At 43.8% G+C, this 19,971-nt stretch overlaps 1 protein-coding gene across 1 annotated transcript in view; it reads right to left on the bottom strand.

Moving 5' to 3' along the window:
- The window catches only part of LOC140381576 (neural-cadherin), a 466,796-nt gene that overhangs the window by 169,795 nt on the left and 277,030 nt on the right, over nt 1-19,971 (bottom strand). The window contains exon 25 of the mRNA XM_072465639.1: nt 6,759-6,988. Coding sequence (XP_072321740.1) covers nt 6,759-6,988 — 230 coding nt within the window. The remainder of the gene's footprint in view (nt 1-6,758; nt 6,989-19,971) is intronic.

A 19,971-nucleotide genomic window follows, 5' to 3' on the forward strand; every position in this document is an offset into this window, starting at 1 on the left:
CGGACACACACTCCCGTCCTTCTTCCTGTGGGGCTGCATTAATGTAATGACGAGAAGAACCTTGGTACCTGCCTGCAATACTAACGATTTCATATCAAAAGTGGAAACCAATATAGTTTCATTAAAAGTCAAGTGAAGCCGGGGCTGAATTGAAAACGCTGAGGGATAAGTTCTATTATTAAGGATGAGCAGGCGGACTTTCAAAAGAGATTTTTTTTTCCAATCTTCTCCACTTCCAAGGCATTACAGTAGAATTGAGAGCATTAATAAGATGAGCTGCTTCATCTTTTGCCCCGAGCCCACCCTCTGTCCTCTCGTTAAATCTCTCCTTTCTTTCTTTCCCCGAAGTTTGTCTTGCTCCTCTTTGCTTTACAACACTTCACACGCGTTATACAAACTGCCCGAAAATACTGTACACGTCCTACTTATTAGAAGACATGTCATCTTTTCACTGTAAGTATGTTGTCCGAGGCTAACATTAAGGGCTGATTTTGCTCCCAAAAGACCCCAATTAGTGCAAGTGAAGCAATTTCTGAATCCTGTTGAGTAAAAAAAAAAAAAAGGCTTTTTGTGAAAGGCCCTCTTGAGTGCCCGAATGATCCCGGGAGCTATGTTGTCGGGGGCTTCATGCCCCTGGTAGGGTCTCCCAAGGCAAACAGGTCCTAGGTGACGGGTCAGACAAAGATCGGTTCAGAAGCCCCCTATGATGACAACACAAACAAGGCAGTTTACGTCGCCCGGATCGGCGTCACCGGGGCCCCATCCTGGAGCCAGGCCTGGGTGTTCCATGGCGAGCGCCTGGTGGCCGGGTCTTACCCCACGGGGCCCGGCCGGGCACAGCCCGAAAGAGCGACGTGGGGCCGCCCTCCCGTGGGCCCACCACCCGCAGGAGGATCCATAAGGGGCCGGTGCAGAGAGATCTGGGCGGCAGTCGACGGCAGGGGCCTCGGCGACCAGATCTCCAGACACAGAGACTAACTCTGGGGACATGGAATGTCACCTCGCTGGGGGGGAAAGAGCCTGAGCTTGTGCGGGAGGTTGAGCGATACCGACTAGATATAGTCGGCCTCACCTCCACGCACAGTTTGGGCTCTGGAACCCATCTCCTCGAGAGGGGCTGGACGCTCCACTTCTCTGGTGTTGCCCGCGGGGAGAGGCGGCGGGCTGGTGTGGGCTTGCTGATAGCCCCCCAGCTCAGCCGCCACGTGTTGGAGTTTACCCCGGTGAACGAGAGGGTCGCGTCCCTCCGCCTTCGGGTGGGGGACAGGTCTCTCACTGTTGTGGCGGCCTACGGGCCGAACAGCAGTGCAGAGTACCCGGCCTTCTTGGAGTCCTTGGGAGGGGTACTGGACAGTGCACCGACCGGGGACTCCGTTGTTCTACTGGGGGACTTCAACGCCCACGTGGGCAATGACAGTGACACCTGGAGAGGGGTGATCGGGAAGAACGGCTTCCCCGATCTGAACCCGAGCGGTGTTCAGTTATTGGACTTCTGTGCTAGCCACAAGTGTGTCCAAGCACAAGGGTGTCCATCAGTGCACATGGCACCAGGACACCCTAGGCCGGAGGTCAATGATCGACTTTGTTGTCGTGTCATCTGACCTCCGGCCGCGTGTCTTGGACACTCGGGTGAAGAGAGGGGGCAGAGTTGTCAACCGATCACCACCTGGTGGTGAGTTGGATCCGCTGGCGGAGGAGGAAGCCGGACAGACTTGGCAGACCCAAGCGTATTGTGAGGGTCTGTTGGGAACGTCTAGTGGAGCCCTCTGTCAGTAGGGTATTCAACTCGCACCTCCGGGAGAGCTTCTCCCATGTCCCTGGAAAGGCTGGGGACATTGAGTCCGAGTGGACCATGTTCTCCGCCTCCATTGTTGATGCGGCTGCTCGGAGCTGTGGTCGCAAGGTCTCCGGTGCCTGTCGTGGCGGCAACCCCCGAACCCGGTGGTGGACACCGGAAGTAAGGGATGCCGTCAGACTGAAGAAGGAGGCCTATCAGGCCACTCTGGCTTGTAGGTCTCCGGAGGTCATCGACGGGTATCGGCAGGCCAAGCGAGCCTGCTGTCGCAGAGGCAAAAACCCGGGCCTGGGAGGAGTTCGGAGAGGCCATGGAGGAGGACTATCGGTCGGCACCAAAGAAATTCTGGCAAACCGTCCGGCGCCTCAGGAGGGGGAAGCAGTGTCTCACCAACACCGTTTACGGTGCGGGTGGAGGCCTGCTGACCTCGACTGGGGATGTCGTCGGACGGTGGAAGGAATACTTTGAGGATCTCCTTAATCCCTCAGTCACGTCTTCCGAAGAGGAAGTAGAGACCAGGGACTCATCCATCACCCAAGCTGAAGTCAATGAGGTTGTTCGCAAACTCCTCGGTGGCAGGGCTCCGGGGGTGGATGAGATCCGCCCTGAGTACCTAAAGTATCTGGATGTTGTAGGACTGTCTTGGTTGACACGTCTCTGCAACATCGCGTGGCGGTCGGGGACCGTGCCTTTGGACTGGCAGACCGGGGTGGTGGTCCCTCTGTTCAAGAAGGGGGACCGGAGGGTGTGTTCCAACTACAGAGGGATGACACTCCTCAGCCTCCCGGGTAAGGTCTATTCCAAGGTACTGGAGAGGAGAATCCGACCGATAGTCGAACCTCGGATTCAGGAGGAGCAGAGTGGTTTTCGTCCCGGTCGTGGAACACTGGACCAGCTCTATACCCTCCATCGGGTGCTCGAGGGTTCATGGGAGTTTGCCCAACCAGTCCACATGTGCTTTGTGGATCTGGAGAAGGCTTTCGACCGCTGCAGTGATGCAGCCGCTGCATCGGACTGTTGTGGTGAAGAGGGAGCTGAGCCGAAAGGCAAAGCTCTCTATTTACCGGTCGGTCTACGTTCCTACCCTCACCTATGGTCATGAGCTTTGGGTAGTGACCGAAATAACAAGATCGCGGATACAAGCGGTCGAAATGAGTTTCCTCCGCCGTGTGGCTGGGCGCTCCCTTAGAGATAAGGTGAGGAGCTCGGCCACACGGGGGGAGCTCGGAGTAGAGCCGCTGCTCCTCCACGTCGAGAGGAGCCAGCTGAGGTGGCTCGGGCATCTGTTCCGGATGCCTCCTGGGCGCCTCCCTCGGGAGGTGTTTCAGGCATGTCCCACCGGGAAGAGGCCCCGGGGAAGACCCAGGACACGCTGGAGAGACTATGTCTCTCGGCTGGCCTGGGAACGCCTCGGGATCCCCCCGGAGGAGTTAGAGGAAGTGTCTGGGGAGAAAGAGGTCTGGGAGTCCCTGCTCAGACTGCTGCCCCCGCGACCCGGCCCCGGATAAAGCGGCAGAAGATGGATGGATGGGCTTTTTGTGAAGCTTTTTTTGCCCTCTACTGTTTGATTTACTCTAAAAATAAGTGGTAAATCCAGCCCATCCAGGTAGAATCAAGCTAAAATCACTACAAATGACATGTATAGACTTAATTAAAAGAACTGTACCTCGTTTTGAACCATGCGTCAGAGACATGTTATAGCCTGAAACACTGAAACATAAGCCCCGCCCACTTATCCCTTTTTGTCACTCTGATATTGCTATTTTTTTTCAAAGACAAAACTGGATTCATTCCATTGTTTTCAGCCATAAAACACCAAACTGTGAATAAGCCATTTATTCTTTAAGTTCATCCCAATTTCTCTTCTTTCACATCACTCTGCATCTCTCCCTGCTTAACACGCACTTAATATTTATAAACTCCACATTTTGAACCTCTTATCAGGGTCAACAGCAAAGAGAGCATAGGTGTTTGGCTCACAGCGACCACAATGACCACGCGTGGACTTGAAGCGCTTCACCTCGGGCCGACTCGCACGTGCAAATTCACAATGGTTCATCTCCTCAAAAGACATCAGTCAACACTATCTCTCACTGGCTGGAGGTAAACTGTAAACTGCTTGCTCGCACACCTACACAGAGCTCTCCCACTGCCATTCAGGCGTTTCAAATTATTCCTGACCAGAGCCGGCGGCCATACTGTGACTTTTTGCACATCTCTGCTACTTTTAGGCAGAACGATTTTATCGCTGAAGTTGAATGAGATTCTGTGCTGTTTATATGATTCTTAGTTTATCTATCTATTTACTTTGAATATATTATATGTGATACAACTAACAGCAGTCAAAAAGAAAACCAGGGGACTTTTGGTTTAAAGGTGCACTATGTAACATGTGTGGTTGGGAGTTCGTCACCGCTACATAATTGTCTTTTGGTCTTATAGTGTTTTTTTGCATGTTTCTGTTCTCCTGCTGTCTCTGAAACTTCATGTTGCAACAGTAGAATTTCCCTGATACATGAAGATGATTTTATCTTATATTGCTTGTCTCCATAAATATATTGTTGCTTTATTTTATTGCAGGTTTTTAATTCCTAAAAACGACCTTAAAAACCTGCTTCTTACTATGTAAGAAAGAAAGCTCTGCCTCTCCACAGATCTGACTTAGAATTTGTCTAGTCTCCATGACGCTGTAGTTACTTTGGCTATAATATTCCACAGTGTGGGTTACACTGGGTCTATCGCCATGGAGAATGCTCTGAAGTAAGTTTTAACTTTCCATTTCCGTGGAATCATGCAGTGAGGAGTGACGTACTGTTTCTTTAAATTAAAAGATGAAATGCATATAAAATACCTCTTCAAATGTTGTAAATTTTTTGGGTGTTTTTTATTTTTTTATTAGTGGGTTTGGAGTGTAAAGTGATCCGGATTCATCCCAGAATGGTTGATTTGATGGGAAATAAGTGTGTTATAGCTACAAACAGATCATTTCAAAACTCCCTGTGTCTTGTTTCTTTATTTCAAAGGAAATACAGTGTGGTAAAGAAAATAAATATATTTTGTCACTATTTATTATTGTCGAATCAAATTGGGCCTGTTGGAGAGCCAAAACAAAGAGGACTCGTCTGTGGGCAGGAGCCATTGATCTTCACGACAACTTGGCACATTCAGTACACAGTAAAAAAGCTGCTGACAACACCTGCTTGGTGTAAACATGAATTATTAATTAATTATAAGACAGCCTCTGATATCAGATTAAACAGTGAGGCAGTCTACACTTATAGCACACGTTTCTCAGTCAAGGAGAGAGAGATCAGCCAGGGGAATGAATGTGGAGCAGATATACACTAGAAAATCTGCAATGGCTGAAGCCATTGCTGGAGTGTCTGCGTCTCTCTCTCTCCCCCCATCCCCCCCCTCTCCCCCTCTCCCTCCCTGGCTCCGTCACAAAATTCTAAAGAATTCCGCAGACACTCAATGCCCAAATTCATTTAAATGGGGAAAACTAATACATTTGAAAATTCGACAATTCTGCAAAAAGTACAAGTTGTTCAAATGTCAAAAGTAATAGCACACGTACTACTGCGAAAGCGATCGTAATGAGGTATAACATGTTGAAATCGGTTGAAGCGTTAAGGAGTTGAAACTGGCTAAATGGAAAATTAATAATTTTTAATAATTAAACAGCACCAGCAACATGTGTGCATTATGAAATGTTTTTTTTCTCCGTACGGGATGCAGGTTATTAATGCATTTCGCACACAAACACACACACACACACACACACACACACCTACACACAAACACACACACACACACACACACACACACCTACACACAAACACACACACACACACACACACACCTACACACACACGCTTGGAGGCATAACACAGCATACAGACAACCTTGGCCTCTCATCTAGATTACTGTCCATGTCTTGGGACGGTGGGAGCTTTGGTCCCTCTAGGATTAACCACACTCCCTCCACGTTATGGAAATGACTTTAAACTCATCCTACAATTGTTCAACGATTTTGTTCACATAGTCACAATCAGCATTTCATCTCGCCGCGCTCTTTGCAATTTACTACCTGTTTGTCCCGCACTTAAGAAACAAACAACTTTAGGCGATGTTCCACTTTCAGACTGACATTTTGATTTGTTGACGCTTAACTCCCGAGCCAAACATTGCCCGGGGCGAAAACGCAGCTCGCGGGCCCAAAAAAAGTGTGGCAGATCCCGGTTATGTTTTAAAGAATTCACAGGGGAAATCTCTAGGGGTTTTCCAGTGTGTGCAGGATAATGTCAAGTGGGCAGTTTATATGGAATTTGAACACGCTTCGGTAATCCATCCCAAACCAGGTACTGGGAGTGGGAACTAGAATGAATAGGTGAATATACGTATACCGTACTTTCCAGATTATAAATCGCACCAGCCAAAAAATGCATAATAGAAAAGACAAAAAAACATATATAAGTCGCACTGGAGTATAAGTCGCATTTTTGGGGGGAAATTTATTTGATCAAATCCAAGACAAAGAACAGACATTTCATCTTAAAATAATAACAGAGAGAACATGGTGAATAGGTGTACGCATGCTAACGCTAACACCTTCAGCTACATGAGGCACAGACAGAACTGTGGTAAGTGTCTGGTATGTTAACGTAACATATGAACAGTTATTCAGATAACTATAGTTTTGCTGAATGAATAATGATGAGTCTTGATATGATATTTTTGCAGTTCATTAGAATGGTGCTAAAATTAGCCGGTAAATGTCTTGTTTGAGGTTAAAGCAAATATCACTTTATACCCTTGCACGTTTCCTAATTACCTTTTTAATCAATTTTATCAGATTATTGTAGGTGATATACTCAATACATTCTAATTTTGATACATAATTCATTCATTTCCCACCCGGTTTTAATGATAAAAAATGTCCCTTCTGACTCCCAAGTCGTACCTTCTGCTTGTGGGCGGCGAGGTACCCGTGCATTTTCTCCGGCTGCAGGAACAACGGGGGCCCGTGGACGGCAAAGCGCACGTCCAGCATCCGGTCCTTCACGTCCATCAGGCTGAAGATGTTGACGTCATCCGGGGGCACTGACAACATCTCGGATACGAAGTCCACCAGGAGGTCATAACGGCTGCGCTGCTTCCCTCTCAGGTCAATGAACTCTTTGGCTGTAATGTCTGAACAACACACAAACAAGAAAACAGAACTATTAATACACAAAGAGCCGTTTTTCATAAAATTCTATTCAGGGCAAGAGGAGGCCTGCGGTTAAGGCAGCTATTGATTTGATAGCATGCTATGCTAGTTAAGGGCAATTGCAATCTTGACGATTGCGGTCTAATTTGTAATCACCATTAATTGTGGGGAATTGTATGTCTGGAGGCGCAGCTTCCGTGCGCACCTGTGCTTTGGAGCTCAGTAAACAAAATACTTGGGAATAAATGGTGTTCTGGGAGATTGAGTAATTACATGACAAATAATGTTTTTTTTTTTTTTTATGGCGATAGGTACAGTGTTGGTACAGTAGCAAAACATTTGTATTGTATTGTTTAACATTTATTCAACTGATAAACTGATTCAACAACTACTAGTCAAAAGTCTCAGCTACAGGGTGACAAGCTTATAAGACGTTCCATATATAGTTGTACCAAAATATTTGCGGCCTTTTGTGATGGGAGTTTTGTGAGCATTAACGTTGTGATTTGATATTTAACTTGCATGATTAAAGCGCCTCTGACAGGTCGGATGACTCATTTAACTGAAATGCAGTTAATTTAATTAAAAAAATATAAAAATGTTCCCACCAAACAGCACATTTGTTAGGTTTATAATTTAACTTCAAGTTTGTAATTGATGACATCACACTAGGAAATTACCCGGCAAACATTGGGCAAAAACTTGTCTAATGTAAAAAAAAACATAAACAAATTGACAAATAAAAATATATGAGAGCGACTTTATTTTGTTGAATTGATGTTTAGAGAGTCAAAAAAGTTGTTTCTTTGTTCAAAATCGGCATAAACTTTGACCGGAATGAGTCACTTCCTGACATTTTCTACAGATTTTCAGGTTTTCTCCACAAATACCTGCTCGATTTCTGTAAAACCATAAGACTTCATGACTTATGACTTCTCTCTCTCTCTCTGTGTTGTTTCTGTTCCATGTGCTGTGTTATTTCTAAGAAAATAGGGGGTGAAAAAAGGGTTATGCACTCTCAAAATCTGATTATACAATGTTTTTGTGTTATAATACTATTAAAAATACATAATCAAATTTCTCTCTGCTCATGGTTCTTCTGAGTTCAATAATGTTAAAGGTCCAGACAATGAGATAATAATCTTATTTGTGTGTCCATGTGAACTTGTATGTGATATATACATATTGGACATAAAGACATACAATTTTGTATATAAAAATAATATAATAAACCACTGTTCTTTAAAAAATGTTTCTGGTTACTAAGTGCACCCAAAAAAGTGACTTTTCTTGCTGTCTTACCACCCACAGTGCACTTAAACTTTTTGTATTCTTGTTGGTAAAAGCATACATCAATTACCAACATTACCGGGGCAAATTGCAGAGGCTTATTATACTTATTATTTAAAAAAAATGAGAGAAATGACTAATAGGACTTTGAAACATGTAGTCCTTTAGTCAAACATCAAACGCTGCTCGCACATGCACACAGGCGGGTGGCACACAAAAAGCCCCTAAGTGCGGTCGATAGTCCTCAGCTCGGGGAATAAAGGGAGTGGGCGGAGTGCAGAACGCAGCTCTCATCCTTTATTCCGTCTTTAGTAACGTTGGGTGGGTTGAGTTTTGTGCACAGGATTCTGCACGCCTGGATATTTAATAAGAAATTGCTCTTTTTCTCTGCAAATTATGTTTTCAGTTAAGGTCGTTACTTTGAATGAGGCGATGGTTAGGTTGGTGAATGTAACTGGAAATCTCAGCTGAAGACGATATGCTTTTAGAAGAACGCCACCGGGAAAAAGAAAGCTGAAAATGTGTGTTTTTATTTGTATTTTTTGCTAAAAATATAAACAACATCTCTGCACTTCAGGTGGGGAGATCTATTGCGAACACATTAAAGTTGTGGGCACAAAGAAATAAAAGATGATGTTCTGAAAATTACACTGTGCATATTCTGCTGGAAAGTGCCGCCTGCTTGTCTCCGTGGAGATGTTACTGATGTGCCTGGAATGTTCCACATTATGGTGATAAACTTATCTATCTCCATAAAAACAAGCAGGTGAAGCCACCAGACCAAGTTATGAGTCAGAGCTGTGAACAATTAGCACGCTCCCAGTAAGAATGCATGTTTTCCAATGTATTTTTAGCTAAATAAATAAAAATATCATAATTATAAATGCAAGAGTTCTCGAACTTGGAAAAAAAGAACAGCACCGGTACATGTAAGGCCAAAAACAGTCCAGTTCCTCCACCGGCACCTAAAACATCTACTTATTCTCAAACCTGTTTATGCAGAAAGGATTTTTTCCCCCACGCATGCGCTTTTTTCCTCTGCATTTTTCTTTCTCTCTCTTTAGCATCAGCCGGTGCGCGGACGAGGTGAAGCCTGTGCAGTGGTACAAGATTAGTTTATGAGTTGTATCAGTTCGTCCCAAGAATGAATGAACAATATAAACCTGGGGGGCTGCGTGGAAACTGTCTCGCCTGATTCTATGCAATGAGTTCTCTGTTTCCGAGGCCAAAAGTTACTCCGGCAATTGTTCCTGCTGCTCATAAACACTATTATCTGACTGATATAAAGTTGCTCATGCCTTTACATCGCTTCACGCGCCTTCGTGACGGGCATGTTTTGGGGCTGCGGGTCATTCACGGTGAAGCTGTCGGCGGAATTAATAAATAGGTCGGGTCGTGAGAAGAGACCAATTAGAAAAAGTGAGTCGGCAGGAAAAAAAAAGGTTGGGAACGTTCCAAGCTAAGCAATAACACCGCCCCCACACATAAATGCAACGATGCACCTTTATTTTCATTTGGAAGGAACACGACATTAAGAATCCTTTTTTTAGATGAAGAATTGACAGGGGGAAAAACTGCTCCTGTCATCTCAGCCCACACTGCCAAGAAAATCTCCATGAATCACAGCCGACAAATTGCAACTATTTCTTGGTTGTTGTTGTTGTTGTCAAAAAATCTCCAAAACAACAACGGAAAGTTACCGTCGACGCATTATCAAGGATGCCAATGTCGGCGAAGGGCACTCCAATTATTTTCCGGCGCGCTCGATGATATGCAAGTTGGCCTGAAAACGTGGTGTGTGTGCGGGAAGATAGCGATTGGACAAATAGGAAGTCGAAAAGGCATTGATTTGATTTGGACAGCTGGTGAGAGAGGAGCATTGGCAGATGTCAGTACAGAGCGCAGAGTGACCCGGCCCGTCCAGCTGGCCCGAGTCGGCCAGATGAAATGGCAGTCAGAAAGGACCAATTTGCGAGTGGAAGTGGACAGCGATTCTAATGGACGAGTTGGAAAGAGGCCGTTGGAATGCGTTCATTGATTACCCGAGTAAAACACAGGGTGGAAAGTTACGGAAAGCGTGCGTTATGTCAAATACTATGAAGTTGATGCATAATACTACAGAGTCATGTAAAGATACTAGCTGGCACACGAATACACAAAATGCTCCGTACTTATATTACTGATTGGCTGCTCTCTTGGGCGGACATTTTGAACATAACGTCAGGGGATTTTGAACAACTCGAGAAGTGTAGCTTGTACGGTTCGAGGGACAAAGGTTTAAAGTGATTGGAGTGAGCCTCAGACGAGCTTGGAGAGAAAATACTTTCAGAGAATCGGTCTTGTCACCAACTGAAATAACAAAGTGGAGTAAAAGTGGTGCTTTAATCGTGTCGCTGACTCCTGACTGCGATGACCACGAAGCAGGACACTGAGGCCTGTTACTCTCCTACTAACCCTTATCTACTATTATAATAAATGAAGTTACATACATTGATTGATAATGTCTATGGTATGTATCACTGTACATGAAATAGGAACTCTATACTGACCTCTTACAATCGCAAGCCAATAGTCTTCATTTTACATCGATATCAAAATGGCCTGCAGGTGACGCCCCGCTCAGTATAAAGACACGCCCTCTTCTACGCTTACCTCCATCAGGTAGCTATCTCTGTTGTCTGCTTTAAAAATATACCGGTATTTATTGTTTACTTTTTTTTCTTTCAAAGATTAAACACAACACAAACCCGACAGAACACAACAGAACCAGAACATAAAATAAACAGCAAAGAAACAAAATCATGGCATATTTAAATTCAACTAAAGGTCCCAATTGGTCCTTCAAATTTGTCCATTTCCAAGTGATAATAATACATTTCTACAGCGAATGACGCAAGTTTTATTTTAGCGCCGTGGCCAGGTTCGCGCCCCACGACACGCAGCGCTCTGGGTTACTCCTGGATCTGTGCTTTGGCTCCAGGTGGTTCTGGAAGCTGGAGTCCCGCGTGTGAGTGTCAAGCATTTGTCAGTTTATTCTAATCTGCTCTACCATTAATCTAATTCTTGGCAAGTTTATTTGTAGATCACATTTCATACACAAGGCAATTCAAAGTGCTTCACACAACAGGAACAAATGCATTCAAATCACAAAGAAATTACAGACCACATTCATAGCGTTCCAGACACTCTTTCCCATATTTATTTGACATTGCAGCACGACAGGCGTCTCCGGGATGGACACATCACTTTTAGATTGACTCTTTCTCATATCAGCGCGCTATCTGCAAACTGCACACGTCTGTGCTGAGCGTATGTATCTTTTACGACGGCTAATTCTAAACCACTTCACACGTACGTTAAGGCGTGCTGGGATGAACGTGCTCAGTCATCTTACCTTTTTGTGGACATGCTTTTTGGTTGTTTATTGTCTTGAGTAAAGGACTAATTAATGATCAACGTTCAATGCAAATATATGAGAACTTCAACTGATGGATAAGGCTCCACATGTGAGATGGTAAATGCGAAAAGTACTATTTATAAAAACAAAGGTGAAATCAATTTAAAATTAAAGCCACAAGCGGCATCCAACGGCCCTCGCGGGCCGCCGGCCTTCCGACTCTGCGCTTTCGACTTGATAAAGATGGCGCCCTTATTGTGTGTTGAATTAAAAAAGAACTTGACAGACGGCGACACATTGGACATGGCCAATCCAGTGCAAATCAACACAAGTGTCAGTCAAATTTGCTGCGCCGCCGCACAGAGACCGTAGCACTTGGAGTAAAAATATGGATAACTTTTGATGCCGCGCTTGTGTAGATGATTTTTCCCAAAGTAAAGCTTGATCGAGCTATTGCCCCCGGAGGAGTTTGTTAAAGTGTGAAGCATAAATGTGAACATTTCAAGGATTTGGCGTTTTTCCCATTTGTGACAGTATATTTGCAGCTCCACGGCACAGAGACCGTACCACTTAAAATCAAAATATGAATAACTTTTGATGCCCCGTTTGTGTAGATGATTTCCCCAAATATGAACTTGATCGAGCTATCGCCCTGGGAGGAGTTCGTTAAAGTGTGAAGCGTAAAAATGTGGTCATTTTAGAGATTTCGCTGTTTTCCCATTTCTGACATATATTTGCGGGTCCGCCACACAGAGACCGTAGCACTTAGAATCAAAATATGGATACGTTTTGATGCCCCGCTTGTGTAGATGATATTCTCCAAATATGAACTTGATCGGACAATCGCCCTAGGAGGAGTTCATTAAAGTGTGAAGCGTAAAAATGTGGTGATTTGAGCGATTCTGCGATTTTCCCATAAGGATAACATGGGATGTTTCTGTCATCGCTACGGTTACGCCGTACAAAATATGACTTTGGCTCTCATACTTTTATGATCAGGATGGCAAATTAGAATTTTGTTCAAAATATCATGTCATTTGGAAAAACTCTATTGTTTATAGGCCACTCTGAAGGCCAAATAGTCAGAATTCTGGGAAACGTTTGCGGCTCCGTCGCACAGAGACCGTAAAAGTTATCCTTAAAATTTGGATAACTTTAGATGCCCCACATGTCTAGAGGACGTACACCGATTTTGAGGTTGGTGGGCAAAACGCACTAGGAGGAGTTTGTTAAAGTGTAAAACATAAAAATGTGGATATTTGAGAGATTTTGCGGTTTTCCCATAGGGATAACATGGGAGGTTTCTGTCATCGCTACGACTACGCCGTAAAAAATAAGGCATTTGTCTGATTGGCTTTTTTGATCGGGACGCCAAAATAGAATTTTGGGTAAAGTTTAGAACATTTTGGCAAAACTAATTTTTGACCTTCAATGTTAATTTAAAGGTCACTCTGTAGGGGGCGCTATCGCGGCCATTTCAATTTTGTCACCATAAACTGGTCCAAACAAGAAAGTTTAACAACTGATTCGAATTTGGTCATAATCGGACTGGTTTTGATCAAATGGGAGCAATTTTTAGATCTGCAATATTCCAAAATAAGTTGTCCAACTTTGCGGCTGCGTTGCACACAGACCGTAAAAGGTATCTAAAAAAATTGGATAACTTTAGATGCCCCACTTGTCCAGAGGACGTACGCCGATTTTGAAGTTGGTGGGCAAAACGCCCTAGGAGGAGTTCGTCAAAGTTTGACGTGAACAAAATGGCTAACACAGCGTGTTTTCATTTTCAAAGGAAGATGGCGGCCATAGGGTAAGTCTGGGGGCGTGGCCACAATAATATTTTTTTTTGTCCTCACGAGAGGAATGGGTGTCCCGAATTTCGTAGCTTTACACCAAAGTTGACCTCGGGGCGTCTCCCATAGGCGCAATGTATTTTGACTTTTGTCGGTGGCGCTGTCGCGCCATTTTTTAACGAAAAAAAAATGGCCCAGAAAAAACAAAATTTTTCGCCGATTCTGAATTTTGGGCAAAGTTTGGTGAGTTTTTGAGCATGTTCAGGGGGTCAAATTAGAGCTCAAAGCGCTGAAGAAGAACAAGAAAAATAATAAAAAATATAGCCGCAAGCGGCAATGATCGGCCCTCGCCACGCCGCCGCCACACCGCCGCCACGCCGCAAGAGGAGGGGGCGCTAACGCGCCCCAATTGTCCTTTTATTACGCCTACTGCTGAATCTGTGACGCTGTCACATCTTCTCCCCTTTGTTTTACCATCAAAAAGCAATTTTATTTTGAATTCTTGGCAAAATGTGCGGCTTTGCCGCACAGACACCGTGACTCTTTGAATAAAAATGTGGATAACTTTTGATGGTCCACCCCTGAAGATGAGTCTCACCAAATTTCAGGTTAATATGTCTAACGCCCTAAGAGGAGTTTGTGAAAGTCTAAAGTGTAAACATGTTCTGGCGATTTCCCCATTGGAATAACATGAAAGGTTTCGGTCATCGTTACGGCAACGCCATAACAATTATGACATGGGTCTCATTGACTTTTTTGATGGGGATGCTAAAATTGAGTTGTGTGTCAAATTTCATATAATTTCGCAAAACTAAACATTTAACCTCCATATAAAATCTGTAGGGGGCGCTGTGGCGCCAAATGAATTTATTTCACTTCAAGTAGGTTTAGGGCAAAGAGTTTAACAACTGATTCTAATTTGACGCAATTCGGACTTTATCTGCGCAAACGGCAGAAATTTTAAATATGGGAGATTTCTGAAATTCTAGCTACAGTTTGCGGCTTCGCCGCACAGAGACTGTGACAGGTATCAATGTAATTTGGATAAATTTTGATGTCCCACTCCTCAGTAGCATTTTCACCAAATTTCAGCTTTTTAGGGCCAACGCCCTGGGAGGAGTTCGTAAAAGTACGACATTTGGAAAAACTCCGAAGTCATGTTTAGCCATTTTTGAAGCAATATGGCCGACATTTGGTTGGGCGGACGGCGTTGCCGTAATAATATTTTTTACTTCTCTTGTCACCATCTACCTCTGCGCCAAATTTCATGATTCTACGATCAGATTTTTTTTGGGTCATTTCTCATCTCTCAATGCATTTTTGGTACATTTGGGGGCGCTGACGCGCCAATATTTTTTATTTTAGAAAAGGGAAATAGCCAGAATGTAGAGAGGCACGATTTTTAGAGGTGTGAACATTTTTGTGACTTTTCGTCAATGTTCACTGGGTGAAAAATAGGGGGGTTGGTCCCGAGAAGAAGAAGAAGAAAGAATAATATTCCGATACGAAAACAATGTTTCCCATTTTTCAAATATCATAAACTATACATTTTCGGAAAGCGCTCGCGCTATCCTACCTCATGGTGTGGGTCCCTGGTCACTGACGGGTACTTTCGTTAATTTTGAGTGGGCTCCGCCCACTTTGTGTTTTTGGCCCTCTGAACAGTAATAATGTTACATTTTTGCATTACATGCTTATATGCACGGAACATGCAAGAGATGGGGAACGTATTCGTGAGCTACTTAGCGCAAATGAGTGCTTTATATGGGGATGACGACCGCTTCGCGGTCGTCATCTCAATGTAAAGTGCTCGTTTAGTGCGCACTTTTGCACGGGCTTCGCCCGTTTACAACGGTAATGTTCCATATTCCTACTACTAATTAGTATGCACGGGGCGTGCATGAGTGAAGGAGTGCGTTAGTGAGTGTTTGGAAGTGGGCGAGCGCTTCGCAGCCGTGCTTCGCACGGCCTTACGAGATTAATAGGCCAGCTTGTGGCGCTCGGGCCTACTAAAAATAATAATATTTTTAGCAAAAACAATATAGCCGTTTCCACTATAACAACAAATTATACATCGTTTGAAAGCTCTAAGCCTTCCCGATGCCGCCATGGGGTGGAATCATCATTACGAGCGCTTACGCGCTCGTCACTCCCTATTCCGTCGGGATGCCCCGCCCACTCCCCATAGTCTTCCATTGATTTGAGCAGATACAAGCATGGCCCATGCCTGCGGCATAGATTCTCGCGTACGGGACGATGACAGGAGGGTTTTTGGAGGAATGCAGCGCTTCGCGCTGCTGTTGTCAACAATTAGTGAATGGGCTACGCCCATTCACTAATTGTTGACTATTTCTGTCATAGCAGGAGTAAGTATGCATGATCCATGCCTTCGGCATGGGCTAGTTCACTGTACTTGCCAGGGACGACGGGGTACCAAACATGCGGGCGCAGCCCGCATGTTTGGTCAGACAGACGGGAGCAATAGGCCCTCCGCCCTGCTGGGGCTCGGGCCTAATAAACCATATTTTGTATAATAATGTCTCTGTCAACCACAAATCTGTGCTTCTTTCCTTTTTAATAAGGACCTGGGCCCATGATTTGTCCAGGTGGTATTTTTGGACCTGTTGGTGTTTTCTTCATCAGCTAAGGCTAAAAAAACAATCATTTTAAAACCACTCGGCATGCCACATACTACAACAATATTATAAACAGCATTAAAACTACTACTTTACTACTTACTCCCATTTGACTACTTCCACTACCAAGGCAATCAACCTTCAGTGAACTATAAAAGACACAAATGAAGTTGAATATCTTCGGTGATTAACTTACGAGAAGAAAAATAAGTCACGGTCAAGGGAACTACTACTACAAGTACTAGTGCTACCACTTGACCCGACGTCCCCCTGACCCTGTCTTTACATTGGCACAAAACGGGTGAGCGTGGGTGATAAGTCCCGCGGTTCGAAAAGGCAGAGACAGAGTTGCTACATTAGGAGGCAGCGGGCTCAGAGCTATCGCTAGCTTAGCGCGTCCGGCGGCACAGATCCAGGCTAACGTCAGCTTCCATCCGTCAGTGCGGCGCGAGGGGGAGACAGTGCAGATAGATGGAGGCTAGGGGGAAAGGCTAGTAACTCCTAACGCGCACTGGCAGCCTTCGCACCTGGCTCTGATCCAAACGCACAATTCACCAGCGCCCTCTCCTTCCCGCGGGCGCCACCCTAACAGGGCAAGCTGAAATCTGGCGCGTCCCTCGTCCGACAATAGTTGGTGGTGGTAAAGGCCTCAGGTAAATTAAAAAAAACAAAACAAAAGATGATTTACAGTTGGATGATAGATGGTTCTTGAAAGCAACATTTTATCTTGTTTAATCGATTTACGAGCCATTAAAAAAGCAATAAACTAAGAATGTTCCATTAAAGTTTGAGTCACGGAGCAGCCTTTTGGGAAAAGACAAAATTATTTGAGTGGGTTATGTTTGATAAATGTGTAATCTTTCTGTATCTTCAATCTGAAAAGTCAATAATAAAACAGTGTACTCATTAGAGCAACTGAAGATTATTTCCTTTTTTGTATAATACAATCATCATAATCTAAATAATAAAATGTATTTGATAATCACATTTACTGTACATATCAGGGCCACTACTAGCCATTTGGGTGCTGTAAGCAGCAATGCTTAGCCCCCAGGCCCCCAACCCACATTGACTGTGAAAAAAAATATGTAGGGAGTTGATGTCTGCGATATAACAATAAAGTGACTATTTGTGTGTTTTTTTTATTTTTTATAAATCACTATGTTTAAATATTGCATGAATCACAATCCTAAATGGGATTTGGGAGCCCTCATTTAATTTGATGTATTCTGGTGCATCCGCCCCTGCTCCAGCGTAACCCGGGGCCCTTCTCCATTTTCTCTGTTGCATTTATGAAGACATTTGTAAGAAGCCACTTTGGCTTTGCACATGACGCAGCGTCTGTTCTGCAGTTCAACGGGACGCATCGCACCTCTTGTTTCATTCTCTATTTTCCATGGTTTCTAATTGAGTATTAGGGCAATTTCCAGTCTCTGAAGACCGTTTTAGAATATGTATGCGGATCAAAACTATCCCAGCTGTGCCCCTGATCTCTATGCATCTGTTTAAACTGTGTCTTATAGCGGCCCCTGCACATCTCAAACTCACTATGGAGAGAGAGAGATGACAATTGAGTTCTGGTTTGAATTGCTAAATAATTAAATCCAGACCATGCATACTGAAGACTCACTGTTTAATTACAAAAAGAACTGTGCAGCGTCATTCAGTCCAAACTGCCTGGTCAGGTTGGTGGCCCTTGTTGATGCCCTCCGCCCTGGGTGTTATGTGCGTAATGGGGGCGGTGGCACTGGTACATATACTCTGCTCATGTGCAGGTTTGGTGCTTGCACAGTTGCAGTGAAAAATACACTTTTTAAAAGCATTATATACATCACAATTGTGGCCAAACTACAAAAAAAGCGAGCGTACGGAAAAATCAATGTGGCATTTGATGACTGTTTAAGGTTCTATTGTAAAGACAGAGATGGGATTTTACAGCATTATTTGGAGTGCACAATAGTCACAGGGAGACGCTGGTTGCTGGAGAAACTGGGGTTGCAAAGTGTTGTAGGACAGAGATTAACTAAGCTTTGCAGTTTGTTTTTGACACGACTTGAGAACGATGTATTTGGGCCTCAAACACACAATAAATGAAAACCTTTGGAATATACTTAAGGCTGCAGGAAAGCCATAGCGAAGAAATGAATGAAATAAACTGAACAAATGATCAAGGACTGAACTGACATTGACATTGACATATTTCACATACTTGTAAATGTTAAATATTTTTTTGTTTTCTTGCTACGTCCTGGTCTGTGTTTTATGTCTTTCCATATCTTTTGTTTAAAAATGTAGAACATGCAAATACCTGTGGATTTGAGTGGATTTAACCATTGGTTGGTTACATGATGTCCTTATTGCATGTCATTTTCCTTTACCTTAGCATCTATGCAATAAAAGACTAAGCTTGTTTTGTGTGCACATTTCAGATGACTTTTTATTTATTTATTTAGATGTTTGCATTGATTCAGAGACGGAGAGACAGCAGCGAGTGGGAGACATAATCTCAGCCAGGCTTTAACCAGCACTCTCTTTGTGTATCCTTATTGCCTTCCACATTTGTTCTTGAAATGGGATTAAGAAGGTCAAGGAGGGTGTAAGTAATGCTATAAGTAGAATATTTTCATAATCCGCGCAGCTGAGAATCAATGAGTCGGTTTACTGCAAAGGGGGAAGGAAGGACATTCTTAAAAATGCTTGATTTTTATTTATTTGTAATCCTCCACAAATGCATGTAATGTTGTTATGTTACTACCCTGGATGATATTATTCCTTAAAAATAAAATTTTACCGAAACCTACATTTGTGAGTTTTTGTGTTGCTGATCTCAAGGTTAAACGCATTTGAATGAGTCCGGCATAGCGTTCCCAGCAGTGGCTTATACTTCCGCTCGGAGGACCTGAGTGATCAATAGAATATGGACGGCTAACAAGTCCCTAATGACAGGTAAACTAAGTCAATCCAGTGACCATGCCCCCGGAATGCATATCGATGAATTGAATTGTCGCACTCCTGAGAGTAATTTGCAAATACAAGGAAACAAGTGCAACTGCAGGTGTCGGCGGGACAGCGCTCAGCAGCGTTAATCCTGTTTATCTGATAGGCACCAGTTTGGTAAAGCAGAACTCCTCACCTTGTTCTAAAGTAACTTACGTGTGACATAGGGTTCACTACTGTACACTCCAATTCTGTTTAATCTTTATATGCTGCTTTTAGGTACTATTATCAGAAAGCACGGCAATAACTTCCACTGCTGTGCAGATGACATTTCTATTTATCAATGAAACCTGATCAGACCGATCAAGTAGACAGACTTGTGTCGTCTTGTGGGGTCTTATACAGGTCTATTACAAGAGCTCGCGTTTAAAGCGCATATAAATCAAGCTCGTAAAACAGACTACTTTCATCTGCATACTATAGCTAAAATCTGAAAAATCTTGCCTAAAAGTGATGCTGAAAAACGTGTCCATGCATTTCTTACATCTAGATTGGACACTGTAACTGTGTGAACTGTGTTCTAAAAGCTCTTTAAAAAGCTTTCAGCTGGTTCAAAATGCAGCAGCATAATTACTAAGAGGAACTAAAAGAAGAGAGCACATTACGCTGGTGCTTGAGTTTCTTCCATTCATTTAAGACCAGGCTTAAAACTTTCCTCTTTGAAAAAGCTTATGGTCAGAGCAGTTAGGAACAGTTTCAGCTACGCATCTGTGCTGGGGGAAGTATATTTGGCAGCTTGAGCACCATCCTCTGCTTCTGAACACTTGTTGTTAATCTGCGTTCATTGAGTTCATTCTGTGTTTTTTAGTTGGCAGAACACATTTATTGGTGGTAATCTGAGAGTTATTGCA

The sequence above is a fragment of the Eucyclogobius newberryi genome, unplaced genomic scaffold (assembly GCF_026437365.1).
Source record: "Eucyclogobius newberryi isolate DKJ021-1_F unplaced genomic scaffold, fEucNew1.0.hap1 SCAF_5, whole genome shotgun sequence".
Taxonomy (NCBI): Eukaryota; Metazoa; Chordata; class Actinopteri; order Gobiiformes; family Gobiidae; genus Eucyclogobius; species Eucyclogobius newberryi.